General features: G+C 34.7%; 1 protein-coding gene across 1 annotated transcript in view; it reads left to right on the top strand.

Moving 5' to 3' along the window:
* ZNF438 (zinc finger protein 438) overlaps positions 1-25,173 on the top strand; it is an 85,086-nt gene that overhangs the window by 47,757 nt on the left and 12,156 nt on the right. The window contains exon 2 of the mRNA XM_051963219.1: positions 13,869-13,934. Within this exon, the coding sequence (XP_051819179.1) occupies positions 13,898-13,934 (37 nt within the window). The 5' untranslated portion in view covers positions 13,869-13,897. The remainder of the gene's footprint in view (positions 1-13,868; positions 13,935-25,173) is intronic.

The raw sequence follows: 25,173 nt of genomic DNA, 5'->3' as shown, positions 1-25,173 counted from the left end.
ATTTTGAACCATCATTAGACATTTAGGAATTAATTTTGAGCAAGTTTTGGTGTAATAAGTAATCCAGTATCTAACACTAAGTCCAAAGACAATTATGCATTCCCAAGATCAATTGAGGAAAGAGAAATATCAGTTTATTAAAATAAAATCAATAGACATATCTCCTCTTGATAACAGAGAATGATTTTACTTTTATGGGAGGGTAACCAAACACCTTTTTTAAAAAGATGAAATTCCCCTTTTAGACCTTTTGCAAATAAAATAAAGTAAGGAGAAGTATATCAGGTGACTTTAAGTGTGTTTAAGTTTTAATTTCTTTGTTCACATGTTCAGCCTGATCTGAACTCTATATTTATATATCCCCAAGGTAACCAAGAAAACTCAGTAAATATAAATACCATGAAACAGAAATTTGAAGTAGAATAATAAGTCATTAAAAATAACACAATCTCCTTGTAACCCACTCCCATTGTCTAATTCACACATTTCATCTTGCATCCAGATAGCCTATGCAGCATAGTCCCTGGAAACATCTTCCCTTGGAAATTCCAGAATAAGTCTCATTCTTAGAGCATTTTTAAAAGGGTTTTTTCTTAGAAAATCTGCTTAAATCTTTGCAAGTGACTTGAAACCAGAGAAGCCAGTCTTTCTACAATTCTAAGTTACCCACAGAAATTCCCAGGCAACCCTGCTAAAATCTATCAGTGACAAGACTTAATACAACTTTCTAAATTTGGTTTTCCAGTAATTAGCTCACATGCCAGTCCAGTCCATAAAGCCAGTCCAGACCTTTTGGTTTGTAATAACAGAGCTAGAAGATGTTATATTAATGCAATTTTACATGTAAAAATCTTTTACCTGATTTTGAGAACTACAAGTTCTACTAAAACATCTTCAGCCTTTTATATTCTATTAGAAATATTTGGATATCAGTTTTAAAATAGTCTGATCCTATTGCATGTCTTATCTTTCCTTGAGGTCTCTGAATTATCAACATTATTCTCTGTAATTTCAATCCTAGGAAACCTTCAGCTTTACATTTGCATCCCCCTGCCGAGGTATATGGCAGCTTTAGGGGGTGGGATTTGCCCTTTCAAAGATAGATATTAGTATGTACACCCAAATAATTTTATGTTGCAAATTTTTAATTCTAAGAGTTTTTATTTGGTAAATTTTATATCTTGATAGAATAGTCTGATATTTCTAACAAACATTTCTATAAAAGTTTTCCAAATCTTATCTCAAAACCCTTCCTCAGATTTCTCTTTTCAAAAATCCAAAATTTTTATTCACTTTTTCTTTATTTTACTGAATTTTTCCTTTATAATTTAGTTTTTATTACACAGAAGAATTTTATTACAATACTGTTACCTTTGGGGGTTCTTAAAGGCTTATAAAATGTAAAGTTCATCCTAGTTTTTCACAAGGTAACTTTATTTCAAGTTCATTTAAATAGCCACCTTCTATTAAATCATCCTCAATAATTTTCAAGTTATTCACCAAGACTACTTTTTTTTTCCTTTTTTCCTGAAGCAATTGGGATTAAGTGACTTGTCCAGGATCACACAGCTAGGAAGTGTTAAGTGTCTGAGGCTAGATTTGAACTCAGGTCCTCCTGACTTCAGGGTTGGTACTCTATCTACTGCCTCTCAGTGACTACATTCAAACTATATTCAGTTCCCCTTTTCTTCAAAAAGTTTTTCTAATTTCAACTTGGCAATTTATGGTAGAGAATTCATATTTCAATCAAAAATTTAGTTTCTAGTTCATAATGCTATAAGTTTCTACAGACTCCTTATCTGAATTTTTTGTCTGCCTTTCTAACTTGACCAGAGTTAGAAAGGAAGAGGGAGAGATTTCCTTTTTGATGTCTTTGAAGGATCCTTAGAAACATATCCTTTGACTGATCAGGCCACAGGAAGAAGTTAATGATACAATAAGATAAAACAGACACATAAATGTACTTGCCAGCAAAGTTTTTCCTTGAAGTTTAATCACAAAGTTAGTGCATGCAGTTTTCTAAGGCAATCTCAAAGCTTTTCATATGACAAACAGGATTGAGCCCTTTAAGGAGGAGAGGGAATGACCTTTTAAGAAAGGGCATCCCAGCAAGCCAATAGTTCATTTGATATGGTCATTCTCAATTTCTGTAATATATCATAATCCAAAGAGCCAAATTCAAGTCGAAATAATTTATTAGTTGACAAATTGAGCTTTCCATTTTAGATCAAATTTGATATAATTTAATAGTGCACTTTTTAGTTATACATGATTTAACTGAGAGCTTTCCCTGATTCTGGGACATGAGAAATTACTTTTAAGTGAGTTCTTTTTTAGTACACTTCTATCAGACTTCTACCCATCCTTTCCCTATAGAAGAACCCTCTACTTATATAAGGGATAGATTACACTATCTATGGAAGGGAAGGATTCTCCTACCTATACAAGGAACAACATCCCATTTTCTCCTAAAAGTCCTTCTCTTAGCTTTTATTCCCTTAAGAGACTTTCCTCACCAATATGGAGACCAATAGCAATGTGGAAGACTTACCTTAGCTTGGAAGAATGGAGGTGGACGTTGAGAAAGGGTCTAGCTTCTGGGGCAGAAGTCCTTCAGTGCACCCTAGTAAGCTGTTCATCTTGGAGATTTGGGTCCCTTCTCAGCCTCATGGCTGGCTTGTCAAGCTGTTGGGAATGGACTTGAAAAAGACTGAGGTAATTAAATCCAAACTACCAGTTTATTAGCAAGCCTAGCAATTGCATAACAACTCAGGTCCAAGGCTCCCAGTAGGACAAGGATTCCATTTGGCAGTTAACAAAGCATTTCTATTGTCAGTAATAAGGGACCAATCAATTTATATACTCAGGAGTCACATGGGAATGCTCTCATCTGATTGGTCAGAGTTTGACATATTTTATAGTTATATTCTAGAACATTTTGTGGTCAGCCCCCATTATCCCCATTTCTTAGATTTGTCTCAGCATCTTAATTTCCCCGTAATTACATGATTTATAGCTAACCAAGGCCTAGATCACAAAGTGGAAGACAATTACAGAATGGAAAGAACCCAACAAAATGGAGTTAGTTTTGGATCCCACAGTTCCCTGTGTTTTTCCCGTACCTGTGATTCCTCCCCCTTATCTCCTCTTCTACCTTGTTCTTTAGAGGCCAATTCAAATGCCATTACTAGGAAGCCTTCCTTGGTCCTATCAGTAATAATCTCCTCCCCATCTTGAACCATGCAATTATCTGTGCTTACATTTGTTAGATATTATTTTGTATTGTAGTTATTTTTTACCTCTCATATCTTATTACTATAATCTCCAGGATAGCAATAACTATCTTATCTAAATTTTTCATTTCCTAGAATGGCTACATAACAGTAACTACAAGAGCAATAACTATTAATATTTTTGTAGTGCTTATTATGTACTAGACACAGTGCTAAGCACTTCAAAATATTATTTCCACTCGATTCTCACAACAACTCTGAAAGATAAGCCCTATTATCATTTCCATTTTAGAGATTGAGAAACTGAGACAGAAATTAAATGATTTATCTATGATCAATGCAGCTAGTAAATGTTTGAGGCTGGATTTGAACTCAGATCTTCCTGACTTACAGCCCAGTATTTTGCCTACTATGTCATCTAGCTGTTTTATGAATGGTATGCACCTATTAAATTTTTTTTTCAAATAATTGTTGGGTTGGATTAATTCATAGCCTAAATACAGCTATTTGACATGTAATGCTAATATGCTTAGTTATGAAATTTCTCAGTCCATTAGAACTATCAAATTAGAGAATGAGGCTGTGTCGGAAGCCATCATGCTGACAATCTGACACTTTGAGCTGAGAAAAATTATAAAAAGCAGATAAAGAACTCTTCCAAACATAGCAATCTGGACTTTAGTATACATACCTCAGTGAGTTCTGAACACATCACTGAATTATAGCACAATATAATCATTAACACTCATGAGATGATATTTAGCCATCTGGAAGAAGTTAGGTTAGAAAGATATTAGAATTTAGAAAGGAATAGTTAACATTTTTAAAGTTTGAGTGTTTAAAGGAGGAAGCTTGTTATCTGATGAACATACTAACCTGTTGTTCTGCATGCAGATGAAGTAGTGGTGTTATTTTTTTTCTCTTTCATAGGTTTTTGTGAAATTTCTACCAATACTTGTTAGGATTCCTAGTGAATGTATAAAAAAAAAAAGTTATTCTTGAAATTTTAAAAATAAAGCAAATATGATTCTAAGCTAGGAATTCTCTCTCAACTGAAGTTTTCTAGAAGCATCAGCAGATCTTTAAAATGTATGACATTTACTCAAAGATATGGTGTCAGCAGAAGATAATGCACTTGTTTCAATCTAACTTCAGCTTTTAGAAATTCCATTGGCATTGAGCCTTATATAAAAATGGCCCTTTCTGAAGACTTTTAAATTTAGAATATTGAACTAATAATGAGTGCATTTGAATTAAATGCCAGTAAGTGTCTCTAGAATGATGTGTATTTGAGATAATAAATTCAGAAAGGAAATTCCAAATAATTGAGCTGCACAGTTTGACACTAATTATTAACAAAAAAAAAAATATGTTTTGATAAGTGCTTCCCAGGTCTTTCTTCTCTCTAAATACAGTCAAATTCAGATCAATATTGATATATTTGAAAAATTTCAGAGCTAGGACCTCAGCCAGTCAGTAAATATTAGGTAAGCACCTACTATGCACTTTGCAAAGCACTGAGGCTACAAAGAAAAATGAAAGACATTTCTTATTCTCATGGGAGTGATAATCTTATGAGAGACAACATGCAACTGTTTATAAGCAAATTGTGCACAGGATAAGTTGCAAAGAATTAACAGAGTAACTTGGAAATGGGTACTTTATGAATTGTCTCCTTTGGAATAAAGGTCTTCTTTTTAGGATAAGATAGGTCATCCAAAATTATATGTACAAGTTAGATTAATCAGATAAAAGGAAATTAAGTTCTGAGAAAATCAGCTAGATTCTCAATTGTCATCTTAATTATTAGGTACATAATATCAAATTATGAAGAGGCAGATTTCAGCTTGACGTAAGGAAAAACTTCTTAGCACTCAATGACCAAAGATTGAAAGTTACCCAGATAAGTTGTGGATTCCCTCTCACAGGAGCTCTTTAAACAAAGGCTGACTGTTTACTTGTTGGCAGAAGGGTTTCTTGAACAGGTGCAGATTATAAGAAATAACTTCTGAAGGTCTTTCTTAAGTCTTCTTGGGTTATCCATGGTTTATCTACCAGAATCTTTTTTTTTTTTTATGCAGAGGTAATTGGGGTTAAGTGACTTGCCCAGGTTCACACAACTAGGAAGTGTTAGTGTCTGAGACCAGATTTGAACTCAGGTCCTCCTACTTCAGGGCTGATGCTCCATCCACTGCACTACTTCGCTGCCCATCTACTAGAATCTCAAAATATTCGTTGTAGTATATTCTGAGGGAAATGTCTGGGACTTAATTTGAAAATTTTAAAGTATTCCATAAATATTAGCTATTTAGAGTAAGTATTTGAATGGACCTGTCACTTGCTAACTGGTTGCTCATTAATCCTGCTTTCACATAATTATTGCCATTCAAAATTTTTGACCATTTGCTTTTGTTAGTATAAAGTATTGAAGGAATGCTCACAAGTTCCTATTGGATAATTGGTATCTAAAGCCATCGTAGCTTTATAGAAAGCTGTTTTAGAGTATACTCTTTGTTGAATGTTAGGGAACTGACAGTGTTCAATATTCAATACATATACAGAATGCTAATTGGTTTTAGCAAGTTAATCTTTTTTTTTAAATGAGGTTTTGAAATAAATGTACAAATGCTGATTTTCATCTTAATAATTAATAACTAATTCTCTAGAACAAGGGCAGAAATTGCAAGAAGCCATTTTGAAATGAAACTGATAACATCTTTCTTGATTTATTAGTTATTCATAAATGCCATTTGGACCATTTGGAACAAAGTCTGCTAAATCAAAATATCTCCACATAGTTCCCATGCTTTCTTATCTACAACCTTCTGAGTTTTGGATAACATTTTCTTTATAGCAATTGAAGATCAAGTATAATATGGCGTTTGCTATCTAGAGAATTTGTAAGGCATTATGTCTTGCTTATTTATGAGATACTTAAGGTGACATAACATTGTCAAGTCCTTTTTAATGCTTAAGGTGTACTACATACAGAAGACTAAGTAGTCTCAGAATTGGAAGGGGCCTTTGGGGATCATTTAATTCAAACTTTCACTTCATTCAGGAATCCCACCATATCATTCCTTCAATGGAATGTGTTTGGAGTCAGAGAAAAGAAGTTTATATTCTACCATTCTTTCCCACTACCTACCTGTGTGACCTTGAACATGGCACTTAAATTCCCTGGGCCTCAGCTTCTTCATCTATAAAATTGTAGTAGTTAGTAGTTAGACTAGACGATATTCTCATTTTCTTCTAATCTAAATTTAAAATCTAATGAGCTTAATTTCTAGGAAGCTTTTTTTCCCCTTTCTATTGAACCAAATTTTGCCTCACTATAGATTTTCTGCATTTTGACTTGGCATCTGGAATTGCACAGAATACAGTTTGTTCCTCTTCTATATAAATTATTTTATTTGTCTGTTTATTAAAGATGTGTTCCACAACGCTGCCTAACATCTTTGGCAAGAATACATGTTAAACAAAGTTATCTCTATCCTCAGGCCTGGCTCGTTTTCTCTGCTATTTTTACCTGAGAGATTTTTAGTCTGAAAAGATCCTTCAACATCATATCTTCGCTCCTCCTCACCCCCCCCCCCCCAAACAATAGAATCTTAACATTTCAGTTAGTGACTCAGTCGGTTTTAAGACTCTTTTCCAAGATGACATTTGTCTTGTTTTGTAGCAAAAACCAAGATTCAAATTGAAGATTTTTATTCTTCTTTAGCACCAAGTGTGTTCTCATTGAGGAAACCTTTGAAAATTCATATGCTCTTCTCACAAATATTTTATAGAGTCTTTGTTTTTATTTGCACTATGGAAGGGGTGAAAATATTGTTCATGATCTTTTCCATTCTTTTGAAATGTTCCCTTTTTATGAGAGATTTTGAGACTCAAAGCTTGAGTAATTAATTGTACAGTTCCACATGACAATCCTTCAAATATTTTAAGATAATTATCAGCACCCATCTTCCTCATCTCAAGTTTGTTCTCTTATCCTTAAATGACATTCCCAGATTCATCGCCTTTCTGGTCGACTTCCTTGGACACACTGTTATTTATCAGCATCCCTCCCAATACATAGTAACCAAAGCATAGGGCTCCAGGTATGGTTTTATTTCCTTCTTTGTTCTGGAAGATAAACTAATATTAATTTGATTTGCCTAACAGCAAAGTTCCATCTGTTCTCAGTTTCTGTGTATCCTGTCAGGGAAAGTAGTCCCTTCATTCTTGGAAAGACAGAAAAAAGTAGTAAAATTAATAAGTTTTTTGAAAAAAATCTAAAAATTTATGTGGTGGACAGTCCACATGGACATCTTCTCTCTGCAAAGAGTTGAGATGAGTGTCTTCTCATTTCTCTTCTTTGAAGCCATGCTGTTTAAATGTAATTTTTCAACATTCAATTTTTTTTTTCTTTGTGTTTATGTATATTGTTTTCTTGGCCATACTTCACTCTGCATCAAATTACATGAGTCTTTTTAGGTTTCTCTACACTCATCATATTTGTTATTCTTCACAATATAGCAATATTTGTTACATGAATGTGGTGTAGCTTTAGTTATTTCCCCATAAATGAACATCTTTGTTTTCAGTTCTTTGCTATCACAAAAAAAATGCTGTTATGAATACTTCAATGTGTATGAGATCTTTCTTCTTATCAATGACCTTCTTTAGATATAGAGTTGGTTGGTATCCTTGGCTTTATGTAGCCACACTGGCTCTCTCAGATAAGATGACCTTCTTCCAGATATGGGAGCAATTTATTAAGCAGGATTCTAGCAAGAATATTGCCAGCAATGACTAAGAGAGTGGTCTTCCTATGATTATTAACAGCACAGTTTATTCCCTTTATCTTTATAGAGACTAACGGTGGGATGGACATTTTAGTCATTTTATTTGTGTAATTCTAAATTGTTTTCCAAAATAATTAAAATTATATGTAATAATGCACTCATGTGTCTTTTCCTGTAACCCCTCCTTCATTGACTTTCTATTTTTTGTCTTTGTCAGATTGCTGCCAGTTTTCACTAGTATAAGGTAAAACCTTAGGTTGGTTTTGTTTTGCATTCCTTTTCTTGTTAATGATTTGGAGTATTCTTTGATAAGGTTTTTAGTAGTTTTGTAATTCTTCTTTTGAGAACTATTTGTTCGTATCTTTTGACTTACTGGGGCTTTCTTCAACTAAGGATCACTTTCAGGGACATTTCTCCGCTCCTCTTCCAGGAGTTAGTTTTGGTCTTTTCTAGTCTATAACTGCTTATTGTATGTGTGTTTTAAAGATTGAATGTTTTGAGTATATTGACACAAAACACCAAATTTTTTTTTATTGGAAGAAAAAAAATAAAAGTACTACACCTATTTCTGTGTAGTCACTATATTAATATGTATGAGAATATATGCTATATAATGAAAAATTGTATCAGGTTCTATTGCATGGGTATTTATTGCTTTGTCTCCAAACTTAAAATATCTGTGGTATTTTGCCCATTGTGCCTTAGAATTAGAGTCAGCAGTGAGATTCCAGTAGAAACAATATATGTTCAGTTTACATTCTCAACAGGTGCTGGGTTAGAAGTATTATTTTAATATGCAGAGAATTGATTAAGAGATACTCAAATCACATCTTTTATTTCATGTTCTCACTTTTCAAATCCTCTAATTAAAATTCTGTATGTCATGATATTTTGTTTTGAATGGCAGTGGGTTGGTACCATACTTTTTTGACTTGGATGGATGGATTAACATATAAAGCATTTATTAAATGGTTACTATATGTTAGGCCTTGTTTCAGCCACCTAGGATACAAATGTAATTAAGTGATCTGCCCTCAAGATTCTTACATTTTAATGGGGGGAAAGAGAGCACATTACAGGGAGCTGGAATATGGAGAGGTGATAGCATAGCATATAGCTGGAAGCACAGATGGAAGTATAGTGGGGGTCTGGTTGTAAGCAAGATAAGCTTTAAGTTGACCTGTTAGGATCCAGTGTGGATCTAGGGGAACAGTCAATTTTCAGGTGGAAAAGAGATAGAAAATGGTGGTAGTGGAAATCCTGTATCCTGGCGATTAGACCCATAAAAATAATAGTTAGCTATCCAAGTAGGAATTGATTTGTAGCCATTGTGAAATGAAGTTGTGATCTCACTCCAGGCTCTTGTGATTAGTGCCTTGTAATTAGAAAAAAGAAAAGTACTAAGAATAATAAGCTTGATTTAAGTTTGCAGAAACTGATTTTCTTTTTACTTCTTAAAGTATTTTATTCCACTTCATATTTAGGGACATTGGCAGGGTAGCATAAAGAAGCTGGACTGGCTTCTGCCTGTGCAGTACTTGTCCTAGGAATAAATGAAAGATCTCTATTTCCAGCATCATCAAACTGTCAGTTTCCTCAAGCAACAAATTCACTCAATTTTCATTTTTAATCAACTATGTTTAAATTTGGCATATTAACCCAAATTAAAAGTAAGCATGTAAGAATGATTTCTAAAGAACACTGTGTTAGCTCTTGCTGTAATTGATGGCATGAACAGGCTGCATTCTTTAATTTTTCCTCCTTTTTGATAGATTTTCTTACTAATGCACTTTGCAGTGATCCAAGTAAGGCAAGTCAGGTTATAATTATCTGGAACTTTTTGTATGGTGCTTAGGAACAAAGGGCTGCCTACATGCTGACAAAGGATTGTATTTTTTTTTTAATGTAAAACATTTCCATATTAATCATTTTGTACAAGAAGATGTGAAAAAATGAAAGGAAGTGAAAATAGCATGCTTCAGTCAGTATTCAATCAACATCGGTTCTTTCTTTGGCGGTGGATAACACGCTTCATCATTAGTCCTTTGGGATTGTCTTGGGTCACTGTATTGCCAAAAATAGCTAAATTATTCACAATTCTTTATTAAACAGTATTATTACTGTGTACAACATTCTCCTGGTTCTGTTCACTTCACTATGCATTAGTTCATACAAGTCTTTCCAGATTTTTCTGAAATTGTCCTGCTTGTCATTCCTTACAGTATAATAATATTCTGTTATAATCATATTATCATGGTTTGTTTAGCCATTCTCCAGTTGATGGTTATCATGAAAAGAGCTGCTATAATTATTTTTGTACAAATAGGCACTTTCCCCTTTTTTTGGATGTCTTTGGGATATATAGACTTAGTAGTGGTATTGCTAGATCAAAGGCTATGCAGTTTCAGAACCCCTTTGGGCATAGTTCCAAATTGCTCTCCAAAATGGTTGAATCAGTTCACAATTCTATCTATAGTGCATCAATGTCCCAGTTTTCCCACTTTCCCTCTAACATATAACATTTTTCTTTTTTGTCACATTACCTTCTCTGATAGTGTGAGGTAGTACCTCAGAGTTGTTTTAATTTGTATTTCTCTGATGAATAGTGATTTAGAGCATTTTTTCATATAACTATAATAGTTTTGATTTTTTAATATTAATAATATTGATTATTATTATAAATAATAGTTAGGCCAAACTATTTTGAATAATTATGGGTTTCATTGAAAGGCCCTGCAATATGTTGGGCTTGGTGCAATCAGTAAATCAGACATTTGCAGAAAAGAGCATATGGAGGACCTCTCCCTTTATGGGTAATCTCTTTTCAATTTGTATTCTGCACTGTATTACAGTGGTGAACATCTTTGGCTAGTATCAATCTCCTTGTTTTATCTCACTTGATTTTAATAATTAGAGTATCACTGAATAAGATTTTTCATATTTTATCTTTCAAGGAATCTTCTATGATTTTGACATGTGCATGGATTGTTTTTGGAAAAATTTCATAATCCTTTTAATAATCTGAAGCGTCTCCCTGAAACAAAGATCCAACTTTAACAGAAGTATTCTTCTGGTGTTGATATATGTCTGCAAGTCATAGAACTCTCCAGTCTGTGAAGAAGTTGAGGACCATTCATATCTCAGTGAAAGGGCACATGGTGGGTGTGAGTTAACTAGAACACATTACAGATAAGTAGCTATGTAAGAGAAATCATAAAAAGAATACTTTCAAAAAAAGATATGTATAACCATGACCAGGAAAAAAGCATGTGTTAAGTCACAAGCCAGAATTAGTAATAACTAATTTATAGCTTCTCTACTTTGTTGGTATGTCTTCAACTTACTTTCTTTTAACAATATTTTTATTGTTGTATTTTGTTATTATGTCATATTAGTTTCTCTTGTTATTTCGTCATCTAGTAAGACTTTTGTAATAATAAAGATTAAAATAGAAAGAAAAAATTAGTAGTGTCCCTACAATATTTTGAAAACTTAAGAAAGTTCACAGTAAGTTGGGCCGATTCCCAATGCTGAATATAATACAGTGCATGTTTGAGAATCACACAAGGTAGTAAGTATGAATGAATTCTATTCTATCTCCTTGGGAAGAATACATCAATCAAATCATAGATGCACTGGGGTATGTGTGTTCTAGATTGTCTACCCCAACTCTACCATATCTTCAGTTGATAGATCTCATTTTCAATGGCAAAATAAACTTTTAATCTGATCCCTGAAATTTTGTTATTGTTAAAGAAGGAGCATAAAAGAGAGATTAAGACTAGAAATCTGGTCATATAGATAGATTTAAGGATAATTAGTAGACAGCTAATGTACTTTATTGGTATTCTAAGTTGTCTAGGGGGAAGCTTCTGGCAGCATAGTGTACCCTTGTTGAGGATTTTTGGGAGGATGTAGACAAGAGTGGACAAGTCAGAATGGATTATGCTTTTCTTCATTGTAGAATACCCCCATAATTGAGATTATAGGACCATATAAGAACCAAAGTATTTTTAATACTAAAAGATTAAAAGAAAACTCTACATTGCAGGATTATGTGTTGGTCTAGTTTTTTTTTTTTTTTTTTGTTTTTGTTTTTGTTTTGTTTTGTTTTGTTTTGTTTTAATTAACTTGCTTAGTTTGGATGTCAGGGTAAAGAGGTAAATTAATAGAAAAATCCCTGTAGAGAATGTAGCAGTAAAAACATTCCTTATACTTTATCCAATCAGATATTAACAGGGGTCCCATTAATGTGATAGCCAATATTGTCATTTGATCATAAGACATGTGATACGCATGCTAGTAGCTGAGGTTTTCGAATTTAAAAGGGTACTGAAAATTGTATGCAGCACTCACTCTCACTCTGCAGGATACTGAATAAGGCATAGTAAAGTAACACTGCCAGCAGGCTATGAGTCCTGAGGGAAACCCAACAGCAGCAGCTGCTTGTGTGAGAAACAAGTTTCTAGTGGTCACAACAGAAGGTGGGAAGTAGTCATTGGCACCAGGCCTACAGTTCTACCCAAAGACTAGACACCCCCATTCTGGCGAGAACTCTATGTCCCTGTAGTCAGTTTGCTTACCTAAGAAATTCTTATGGAGATGGAAAAAGGAATAACTGTGAATTTCCAAGTTCATGTTACTGCAGGGTCTACTCCCAAAGAAACTTTACGATAGAATAGACCGGACTGGGAATTTTCATCCTTATAAGGGGAGATAATAATCTACTAACACTATGGCTTATCCAAGGGCCCAAAGAAGTGAGAACCACATGCTTAGCAGCAAGAGAAGTCTTGTGTGGGGAAACATCAACCCTTTCCATTTAGTTAAGTCTTCTCCTAAAATAATGAGCAGGTGAAGTGTCTGTCTATTACTTGACATTTATATTTCATATAAATGGATGTTCCAAATAACTGAAGTTGAACAGTTTAAGACTATAATTAAGACTGTAATTAATGGCAATTTTTGAGAAATGTATTATATAATTCCTCCGTTTTTGCAGGGAATGTATTGAACAAACCTTTTTTTAAAAAATTAGTATCATCATTATTATACTGTAATTTAGTAGTATTATCATCAAAAGTTGAGTTGTGTAAAATTTTCTTCCTTTACAATAAATCATACTAGACAAGTTTTTTCAGTTAACATATTTTTGTCACTTCCCATTTTCAATTATTATTGATAGCATTGTCATTTTATGTATGTATGCATGCAGGTGTGTATGTCTGTATATATATACTTGTAGCAGCTCACTTTACCTTTCCTCCTAATCTTCCCACTGTAATTTGCTTGATCAAAAATATCAGTTAGCCATTTTGTTTTATTTGTATGTAAAGTGAGCATCAATTGGTTGACATTGTCTATGAAGAAAAGTGCATGGGCTGTGCTCCAGTAACTGAAGTTTCTGAGAATTTGACCTCCAAATAAGTGGGGTCTTATACACACTTGAAACTGATATTATGCTGAACACATAGATTATTTATATATATTACAGAGATAAATCAGTATTTCAGAAGGTGTCATTATAAACATTATTGGTATGCAAAAGTGCCAGTTTATCAAGAAGTCAACTTAATTAAAATGTTGGATATCAGAGATACTCTATGTTAAAGATAAAAGAGAAAAATATTTACCCGGTTATATATTGAAAACTAAGTGTACTGCTCAATGGTCTATTCATTTATGATTCTTCTTCCATTTGTTAAAAATTTATGCCCCCCCAAATTTGTTTTATAAATATAGGAGAAAATAAATATTGCATTAAAATTTGTTTACATTTTAAATTATTTTCGAATGGTTGTGATGTTTCTAATGTTTGTTTTTTTCTTCTTTTTTTTTTTTTTAGGAAAGCTATTCTCAGGGACAAAAGTCACAATGGAGAATTCTTTACTGGTACCTACAAAAGATCAAGGTAATTTAAAACATGTGAGATACAATGGTGATTATAAATCATTAAATTATATGTAATATATCACTGTATTATGTATTACATATGTCAATATACTATTATACCTTAAATTTATTAATATAATATCATTTCCCAATTACTCTTCAATCACCCACTCAGACTAGTGTCTTATGAAGAGAATATTTAAACTGAATTGAATTTTTCAAAATAACTTTTAAAATTTTTTGTGATTTTCAACATGAGAAACACTAACAAATCTGAATATTTCTATATATAAAGAGGAACAGAATACAAAGATTACAAATGAAATCACAGATCTCTATAATATACAGTTTTGTTTTTAAAAATATAAATTTAGCATATTTGCTTAAAGACTGTTTTGCTTCTCTGTATTTTCCTCTGAACTTCTTTTTCTTCTGTGCTTTAAAAAAATGCCTTCAATTACTATTCTTTTTCCTATTTTCCCCATTTTTGGCATGACTATCTTTAATAATTATCCTTTCTTATCAAAATATCCCCCAAATTAAAACCATACAAAATGAAATCCTTCCTGGTAACAAATCAGCATAATCAAACTAAAAATATGTGTCATTCTGTACCTTGAGTTGAGCACTTCTTTATCATTGCCCCTCTGGAATATGTTTTGATAATTGCATTGATTACAAGTTATTTTTCTTTATCATTTTGTAGTCTTTGTATAACTTGCTCTATTCCCTTTACTCTGTGTCAGCTTATATTAGTTTTCTCAGATTTTTCTCAATCATTTCACTATTTCTTATGGCACAGTAATATTCTGTTTCAATTGATGGAAGTTATGGAGAGTGCCCAATTCTTTGCCATGTCACAAAGTACTGCTAATTTAAATATTTTTGTGCATGTAGGTCTATCTCTTCTTCAATCTTTTTGGGGTAGAGATTAGAGCAGGTATAGTTGAAAGAGTACTTTGTAGAATAAAGCAGAATGTGCTTTATTCTTACTCATTATGGTACAAAGATAGATTGTTCCAAGGTGGAATAGAACAACTCTTGGCCAGGATTCAGGAGACATGGGTTCCAGTCCTATTTTGAGCACTAACTATGTCTACACTCAGTCATATTTATCACTTTGTGTAAATGAAGAAATTGAACTAGTGCTTAGGAGAGGAAGATAATTACATGAAGACTTGCCAATAATTTTACTTTTTTTCTATATGAATCTCTTGAACAAAGGATTAAAACTGGCTTAGAATATGGAGAATAAGATCTGAATTTGAGTTAAAAGAGAAGTATCAAATTCACAGAGAAAACTTTAAGTCCAGCTAAGTCCAGTTAAAATGTAAATGGAAGATATTTAACAAAATAAATAAAAATATAATACCACTTAGATAGTTAATTTGTAGTTTTCTAAGTCAATATGCTACCTGCAGGAATCTGTTTCTATTTGACTTTAACATCACTAGTTTAAATGTAAGAATGAAGAGCTCTCAACTAGGGATAAAGTATATATATAATAAAGCTGATAGAATAAATTTGCACAAAATTTATAACATCATTGCCAATTTTAATAGAACAGAGTAGCATGGAAAGAAAAATATCAGTAGAGAGAATTAATAACACATGAGAGATAACTTCTAAGAAAATAGTAATAAAATACATAGCCTTAGATGTCTAATCACAAATATATAAATTATACTGTATGTCCTGATGTGAGGAGACAAATTTGACTTTATAGATATCACTTAGACTTGATGGGATGGGATGTAAGCCTAAAATGTGTTTTATTATTCAAAAGAAATCAACATATAAAAGTAACAATGGATTAATATTATGTATCAAGAAGACATATTTATGTATGGAAACTTAGTGGCCCAAAGTAAGGAGCATGATGAGGGGAACATTGCATAAAGGTTACTAGAGGGAGAAACAGAGGTAGATAAGTTTTCTGTGAAGATGTTAAAGCCCACCTACACTGATGGAGAATTAGATGAAGAATCTGGGGCAGGGCGTACTAATCTGGCATTGAAGCATAATATAGTAATAATAGGGGATTTAAATTATTCAATTATCTGCTAACACTTTCAGGCTGCCCAAAACCAACCTGGTAAATTCTTAATTTGATTTATTGATAATTTCATTTCTCCCAAAATAGAATAAGTGATGAGGGGACTAATTGTTCTTTTCAATCTGGTTCAGATCAACAAAGAGAAATTGGTCATGAAGTAGACATGATGGAAATCTTAGGGTAAAGTTATTATTCAGTGTAGAATATGAATACAGAAGAAGATAGTCAGGAGGGACACTCTGGTCCCCCCGATGTAGGAGAACAGATTACAAAGGTTTTAGGATAGGCCAGATTCCATAACCTAAAAATTCTCCAAAGAGAGAGAGAGAGAAATACTTGAGAGAAAAAATACTGATATGCAACATAAAAGACTCATCAACCAGTTTAAATTTTTAAAGAATAAGTTGTAGGAGATAGAACAAGGGAGATCACAGGACATAAAAACAAAAGGCTAAGATGAACTAAGGCAAACGTTTTATTTGTAGCTCTGTTGAAAGACAGAAGAACCATAAGGAAAGAAGTAGGAAAGATGGATTAGGAAGGAATCAGGGAGTGAAAGGATTGAACTGGAAAGGATCAAATTAAATTGGATGAGAGGCTGTTGAAACCCAAGATAAATAAGAAGATTCTAAGAGAACACCTACCTACCATTGTTGTGATTGTCATCAGTTCCAAATGAACTATCCCAAGGAATTGAAAGAGTTGGCAAGTATAATTGGGCAATAACTGTCAGTTATTCTAAAAGTTCATGAAAAGGGGGAAGGTATCAAAGTTCATGGAAAAAGTCAAATGTTACCCTGATTTTCAAAGAAGTGAAGAGAGTAGAGTTTATAAATGAAAACTAGTGAAGATGACTTTTAAATCTGACAAATTCCAGAACATATAATTAAAGGGATGACCTGTGAATGGGTTTGGAACTAGAAGAGACTTACGATCCTGTAATCCAGTCCCTTTATTGAGAGAAGTGGAAGCAGGCACTCAAAGGCCTGCAGGCCCCAGAGCCAAATTTGAGCCCAGACCCTCTGACTCAAAGGATGATATCGGTTCCCTTTACAACAGAAACCACTGAGAAGCACTACCAGCGCAGGTCACGCCAAGCCAGCTCCATTCCCTGTCTTTCCTTAAATCAGAGAAGTGTCCTCCAATTCTAGGCAAACATGTGACAGAACCTCCCATCCTGTCCCTGGGGGTAGGGGAAGAGAGGTTGGCCAGGGGATGGTGCAGTTAGTGTGGACAGGACATGGCCAGCAACCCTTGCAGAGAAGGTGCCCAGGAGAAGGCTTCGGAGATCTGTCCCTCTGGTAATATTTGCATATTCTTTCTGCTGTTAGATTGTAAGCTCCTTGTGGGCATGGGTTTTTTCTGGGTTTTTTTTGGTTTTTTTTGGTTTGTTTGTTTTTTCATCCCCGGTACTTAGCACAGTGTCAGGTACAAAATCAGTGCTTAATAAATATCTATTGATTTATTGATCTGAAATGTATCCTAAGTATGCTATTAGATAGGATGAAAATCCTTGAGATAATAGCACTGTGATAATGATCTACAGTGCTATTAATTAATAGCGTTACTAAATTTAAAACTATACCAAGACTTTTGGGTTATCCTGAGTATAGATCAAAGTCTTGGAAAAGGCATATTAGACATTAAGATCTGATGTCCTTAGCGTCATGGGACATCTGATGGTGCCAAATACTTTGGTGGTGAGAATTTTATTTTCTGGGTCTTTAGTAGTCATGGCTGCTAAGAAGGAAGGAGTTACAGCCCTGGCAGAAGTAACCAATTGATCATATCTCCATAGAGAGAGAGAGAGAATCTTTAATGTTTTCAAAGCATTGAAGGCTTTGTTTTATTTTTTGTGTGAAAGGGAGATGGGGGGGGGTTATTCTTTAAGAATCACTAATTTATTCTTTCATATATTTTCATATAAAATCCATATAAAAATACTATTCTTCATGGACTAATAAATGTCAATCTTGGATTTTGATCCCACTGAAGGCCATTAAATCCCATTATATAAAGAGCAAGATTTTCACATGAATTTCACGGATAAATTGGCCATTTTTAGTGGGTTCTCCTTAACACCTTAATGATTAAAATGGTGGACATTTTCTAGTATTATAACTGGTGAAATACTTTTGCACATTTTTGGCTTGTTTTGGTGCTCACAGAATGCCAAATGATAAATATGCCCCCTTTAAAAAAAAAAAAAAAATACTCCCAAAGTTAAAATGACAAGAATGAGTAGAGGTCTATAATTCATCAGGAAAAATTTATATCAATTCCATTTTTAAAATTGAAAACATAGAGGTGTTGAAAACATTCCTGATGATCACTTAAAGTTTTGGGTGTTTAAATTGTTTGAACCACTCTATTTTTTGTAACTTTTTAAAAAGATACTCCTCGGACATAGAAGCTGAATATATGTATCAATGTCAGTGGAGCCATTTGGCAACAGAAACTTCAATTAACCATGTAAATATATTTCATAACATCACATCTCCCTTTGTCAGAACCCCCTGCTGCCTTTATATCATTAACATAAGTGCAGGTGCAAATATCATTGATGTACTTTGATAGAAAGCAGTTGGAGACATTTCACTGTGGGACACAACACTTTCAGATTGTGTACATCTGTTCAAATAATGTATCCAACCTCAGTGACATGAATGCAGGGATAAAAACATCTGCCCCTGAGACCATTTGCCATACAACAGATGCTTACATCTTTATTTATGCAGATGGTTTGTGTGATGAGTTGAGCAGTGATGAAAGCAAAAAGGTTTGACAGCGATATTTAGAATACTGCTGTGTCCAAAAATATAACTTAGTTGTCTTTTTTGTTTGTAAAAGTCTAATACCAGTAGGAACAGAAATCCATAAATCTACTTATGTTTTTAATACAGTAAAACATATTGTTCTTGACTTTAAATAAATTGGCATCACAGTCCTAAACACTTAACGCAGACATTTTAGAATGGAAATTCTAGTATGTTATGTGATAGCTTACAAACAGCATGCAAGTGATATGGAAAATATATTTCAGAATCAATTTTGAATGCATTTAAGTCATACTTAAGACAATGCTCAAGAATAGGATTAATTTAGAAATGTTTTATGTTTTACTATGATGATACTTTGAAATATTGGGCAAAAATAGAAATGGCATTTGAACAAAACTGGGGTGAAATACTCTGAGTATGAATTCAGTTTTTTAAAAATGAAATTTCATCACAACTTTTTGAAAGATTGAACATTTCTGAGGTTTATCAGACTTTTCATGGTTTAGTCTGTATTTTAGCACTAACTGGTAATATTCTAGCTGGCTGATAAGAAATTTGTTGTTATAATTTAACATTTTTATTAATACTTTAGATTTTCAAAGTTCTATCCTGTTCATTAATTGATGATCATTAGTAACTGAAATGGCATGTTTTGTTTTGTTTTTACAAATGTAAAAAAATAAAAAACAATACAGCAATTCAGGTATATGGACTTTATGTCCTATTCTCATTCATAGAGATAGATTTTGGCATAAATAATAGAATTTAGTGTATTATAGCAGGAAAGAATCTAACCCTCTTAGAGAGGAAAAAAAGCTGAGAAATAACTTGGTGATTTGCCCAAGATCATGCATTTCTTGTAGTCAGAGATCTGTCTCTGGAGAAGTTGATAGACAGGTATTGCCATTTTTACACGTTTGTAAATGTGGAAAGTGCTAGGAAACATGAAAATTATTTAAAATTTAAGTCATTAAATTCTCACTATCGAGAGAGAGTGAGTGAGTGTGAGTGTGAGTGTGTGTGTGTGTTTACCCCTCTGATCACTTTGGTATTTTTTATGGGTATTTTCAGTGTTTTATTCTTTAGTGAGTCTTCCAAAATGTATCCACTACCCAAAGTTCTTATTACTCATTCACTATTATATAATTTGTCTACTACTAATGATGAGCTTGAGGTTATTATTGGTTGGACCCTAGTAGGCTAAAATAGTTCCTGCATATCCTATCTCTCACCCAAATTACTGTCTAAAAGAGTCATAAGCAATCATTTTGAAATCAATATTCAAATTATTATTATTTTACCAAAGAAGTACCTTCATAAGAACAAGGATTTTGATCTTATAAAACTTAAACATAGACATCATTCATGATGACATTGCAAGTGATATATTATTCTACATTGTTTATGATTATTATCAATCACAGAGATTTCAAAGATATCTTCTTTTATCATTTAAAATCTCTCAAGAAGATATAAAGTGACAAGAATGACTCAGAACATAATTAAGGGCCCTAAGGATTTAAGTTATTCTCATTTCTGTTTAAGAAGCCATAAAGCAGGTGTCTTTATCTTTTCTTCATTCACTGAGAATGAAACACTCTTGTTCTTGAGTGTCTTTATTCCACTGTGTTATTTGTGTTAACTACTGTTGCAGTAGTGATTATAAAAGGCTCCCCCTGATTCACCATTTTATGTGAATGGTGTTTAGAGAGGACCTCACCCCAGAAAGGACTCTTGAGAACACTGGTACTGAGGAGTGAATTATATAGCTCCGAGGAAATCCCAGCCAGTGTGTGCAGCCCCTTGAGCAAGTCACTCAGGAGCCACTGAGGCTACAGATGCTAATTCACAGAAATTATGAAAGTCATCCAAGAAAACCAGTGGAAAAACCATAGTGTTTTCCCCTGGTTTGCCTTTTCTGATAACCTCTATTGGCCTCTTGTTTCTGCCTAAGAGAAGAGGAAAGTTCCTATCCTCCAAGAGATTGAAGAGTTAATTCTTACACATTCTGGAACATATATGTGAGATTAGATGTTCCTCTCTGCCAGACTTTACAGCATCATAAGAAGGGGAATGAATTTGAAGGAAAAGTTAGCAAGGCTGAGTTCAAAGATAGAGGAACCCAAAATGTGCTCTGCAGCTTTGAGACCAAATAATGATTTTATTTGTTCTAGCTGTGATGGTTCCAGAAAGGAAACCTGTGTTCAACCGTGTGAAATCAATTTAGGCAATTTTTACAAAAAGAAAAAACACTGTCCCAGACCAAATGCACAAAATGGTCAGTACTGGGTACTTAACTTTGCTTTTTCTTTGTCATTTACTTTATTGCCTCAACATTGGTAAGGTTTTCCTAAGTGTTAGACAGATGGGATTTTCTAAGGAAACCTACATACAGGAATGCACATTTACAAAGCAGGTGGGTTAGAGGTTGATTATTTCCATATTTTTATACTTACAGGACATGGAAATGTCTTATTTTACAAAAGCATTCAAAGCTTCCCCTAGCAAGTTTGTGCACACAGACCATTAAATATGATTGAGAAGCCCAAGCAAGAAAGTTTTAAAGATTATAATGTCAAATAACTGTGAACTGAAGGGAAATCAGATTTCTCCAAATTTATGTCAATTAAAAAAATACTCTACGATTTTTTTAAAGTTAATTTTCCTCACAGCTTTTCACAGTCATCATCATCTATGTTAAGTCACTCCTGTATTTGAAATGGTTATTCACCAATAAGAATATATTCCAGATATTAGACTCTATATTGTCTTTTCTGTTTTTTAAACTTTTTAATCTGTACTAGATTGTGCTCAGAATCCTGGTATTTTAACTATGGCAAGAACTTCAGTTTTTTTTGTGTGTTTGTGTGTGTGTTTTTAAATTTGGGTAGATTTCTGTTGACTGTGCCGTAACACTGAAACCCAAGTATTTCTGTTTACATCATTAATTTGATTTTCATCTTTCTCAAATTCCTACTTTTGCCTGTGATATTTGATACTGAGTTTTTTCCAGTGCTATTTAGGAGTAAAAGGTGATAGCACAGACCAAGATGGAATAACTCATTTTAATGTGCAAAATGAAAGGTAATGTTTTAGATTACCCTTCCCCAGTTTCTTGTCTTGGAGCTTTGTACAATTGCCTGAAGCACTTCTGCAGGTGGTGCTTTTGAGCCTACAAAACCTACTGAGAAAGAACGAAGCCAGCGAGCCCTGCTGCCTCAGCAAATACCAGAAACTTGTGCTGGAATGAGAGCATCACAGGCATTTGTATTAAGTATAATGACTTGATAAAACCAACCAGCCAGCCATCATCGACAGAGATTGATGTATGTTGACTCTCAACTGTTTAAGTCTTCTCAGTTTCCCATGTGATTGGAGTTCTGGATGTGACTATTTACAACTGATAGAATAGGGTTAGAGTGGATTTATTTTTGAAAAATTTTGTCTTGGTGTATATCAGTTGTTTCTTCTGTAGGTCCTTTGTTCCTATCAGCTCTGTCAGTAGGTGATTGGGGTGTTGTAGGAGATAGCAGGGTGGGATGGGAGGAGCGTTGGAGCTGATTTTGAATCCCTAGTGGCGGGCAAATCACCTGATATCTCCTGCCAGCAAAGCCCCTGTTAGCTTTGCTGGCCTCTGGCTCTGCCCCTGTGATGCAGATGGTTCTCCAAGAAGCACAGTCTTCCTTTCAAGTGAGTGGGTGTCATAAGAAATTTCTGCAATGCCTTGAATGTGCTATAGCTGACTTTTGTTAAAGAGGGAAATTGCTTCCTTTGTCTTTAATAGTTCAACTCGTGGCATTTAGAGCTGGAAAGCACCTTATAGCCCGCCTGGCCTAATATCTTCATTTTACAGATGAAGCCTGTTGAGGTGATGGATAAGCTGATGGGCCATAATTTGACCTCAGCTTCTGATTCCAGCCCATGGTTTTTTCAAGTAACCTCTGCTGCTTAATTAGAAACCATTTACTTACAGGTAATTTTGAACAAGAGCAAGTGAAATAAGGAAAAAATTTCCCCAGAAACTAAGAATTTTAAAATGCAGTAACTTTAAAAATAGGGAGCTGGGGGCGGAGAGGTTGGGCAGAGTGAGGGAGGTGGCTCAGGAAATTAGAAACTTCAGATTATTTAATGTACTTTAAAATACAGTAAAACAATAATAGTTTATAGTTCTCAACCTTTTTTATTTCAATCATTACTTGTAGGGCCCCAAAAGACCAATTCGGTTATTTGAATGAAAAGAAACCACATTTTATTGGATTAGTCTTTTTTCCCCTTACTATTAATATCTTATGTAATTGGCTCTGAAAGCCTTCTCTAAAGGATGCAGGAATCCTTTTTGATAATGTAACTATCTAATTTGTTTGGTTTTGTGGGATATTTGATGATTCATTGCCCAACATTTCCCCCACATATTTTGACCTAGTTTAAATTTCTCTAAATAATTTTCTTAGAAGTACACTGGAGACTTTGTGCAATGCCAGTTGCAGCAAGGATTGCTTTAGCTTCCTCTACATACTAACGGCACTCCCTGGGTTGAACGAGTCTCAGGACAAGTCCGAAGGCTACCTTATTGGGAAGGTGCTACGTGGGAACGGACCACTGCTCAGCCCTGACTCCTCTCCCTTCGGGCCCTCAGGATGGTAGAAGATATCACCAGTGCCCTCTCCATCGTAGTCTCCAGCCAGTGTCCTGGCAGAGGAATTTGCATGGCCTCTTGAACCTTGGCTCTTTCCCCTTGGGTAGAGCAGACAACTGGCTTCCGTGAAGGGACCACAACCTGCAGTTGTTTCACAATGGCTTCCTTCTTTGTTTGGCACATGACCCATAGTTGCCATCCCTCCTCAGCTTGACGCAGGGCCATTATCCCAGGAAGGCCACTGCTGAAACTGCCAGGCTTGATCACCTGGATCAGTGGTGGGCAGCCTGCCAGGGTGGCTGGAGAGCTGCTCTGGGAGACTGAAGGACAGAGATCCAGGCTCCCACTTCTGATGATTGCTAGCAGAGTTACCACAGACAAACCATCTAAATGCTCAGTGCCCTAGGCAGAAAACCAACCAGTTTTTAGGGGCTCTTGCCTGTCTCAATATCACTGCCATTATTCAAGACTACTTTTATTTTGCATTTAATTTCTGGCACAGATCTGTGGGTAGACTCATGATGCATCTGAGTAGCTCATGCTATCCATGTTATCAGGTTCATTATCATGAAGGGGAGATGATGTTGTCTAGAGTGCCAGGAGAGGTTGTGAGGACGTGGGCAAGGCCCTTAGGTAGCTCTTTGTGCCCACCCTGAACTGAAGGGGTTGGGATGCTCCTGGTGGGAATAGAAAGGGGATATGGGTGCCTGCCTTGTTTGCAGAGCAGCAGATTTGTCACAAAGGAGAATGAGAGGTAGGAGGGGATGGAGAGGTTCCACAAAGACTTGAGCTCTACCCACTCTGAGGATAGCTCCTGAGCCACAGGAGACAAAAGAAAGGTTGGGTCTCTCATCAGCTATTTCACCAGACCCTGTGCATGGTCATCTGGCAGCTGCTCGTTGGCAGATAGGCGCAAATGGAGTTTCCTTGGGCAGCCCCCATACCTGTTTGTAGGATTGGAAAATAGTGTTACGTCAGGCTCCCTAGGAGACAAGGCACTTCTTTAGCTTGGATTTTTGGGGTTTTTAACTGTAGTCAGTTTTAATCAAAGGCCATCTTAGGAAATAGCTTAAATCCAAGTTTGAATTTAATTAGAAGCAGGCAAGTGAGAAGGAGAGCAGGAATGGCAGTAAAAATTTAAATGAACAAAATTTTAGCCTTTGGCTCCTGAGAAAAGTAATAGCTCTATGGTGCCTTCATTTTTTGGTCTGGGGAACCATTGTAAAGGCAGGGGTAATTCTTCTGGCCCCCTTCAGCTCAGTCTTTAGACTAACCACAGCCTCTAGAATAATAGGCAGAGGATGTGGGCTCAAAAACTGAGGGAAGGGGCAGCTTGGCTCAGCAGGCCCACCTTGGTACTGTCTGCTAAGAAGGGAAAGGAGTGAACTCTCTGGACTCCGCATAGGATTGCTTATGCAGAGAGTGGGAACTTGCTAAGTATTTGTTGGATTTTCTTGGCTTTCAATGGCTTGTACACTTTTCATGAACAGTGGACAGAGAGCTGGGCCTGGAGGCAGGAAGACTCAAATTTGAATTCTGTTTCAACCCCTTCTTAGCTACGTGACTCTGGGCAAGTTATATAAACTTTCCGAGCCTCAGTTTCCTTATCAGTAAAATGAGAATAATAATAGCACCTACTTTACAGAGTTATGCTGATGTTAACATATTGTATTTGCACATCTCTTTAAAGTGCTAAATAAATGTCAATTATTATAATTCACGTGTAATAACTAGTGTTAGAAAACAATTTCATCCCACTCCCTTTCTATCTTCCATTTCTAATTAG

This window comes from Antechinus flavipes, chromosome 5, assembly GCF_016432865.1.
Source record: "Antechinus flavipes isolate AdamAnt ecotype Samford, QLD, Australia chromosome 5, AdamAnt_v2, whole genome shotgun sequence".
Classification (NCBI taxonomy): Eukaryota; Metazoa; Chordata; class Mammalia; order Dasyuromorphia; family Dasyuridae; genus Antechinus; species Antechinus flavipes.
Note: the sequence above shows the minus strand (reverse complement) of the source record. Positions and strands in the feature narration are given on the sequence as shown.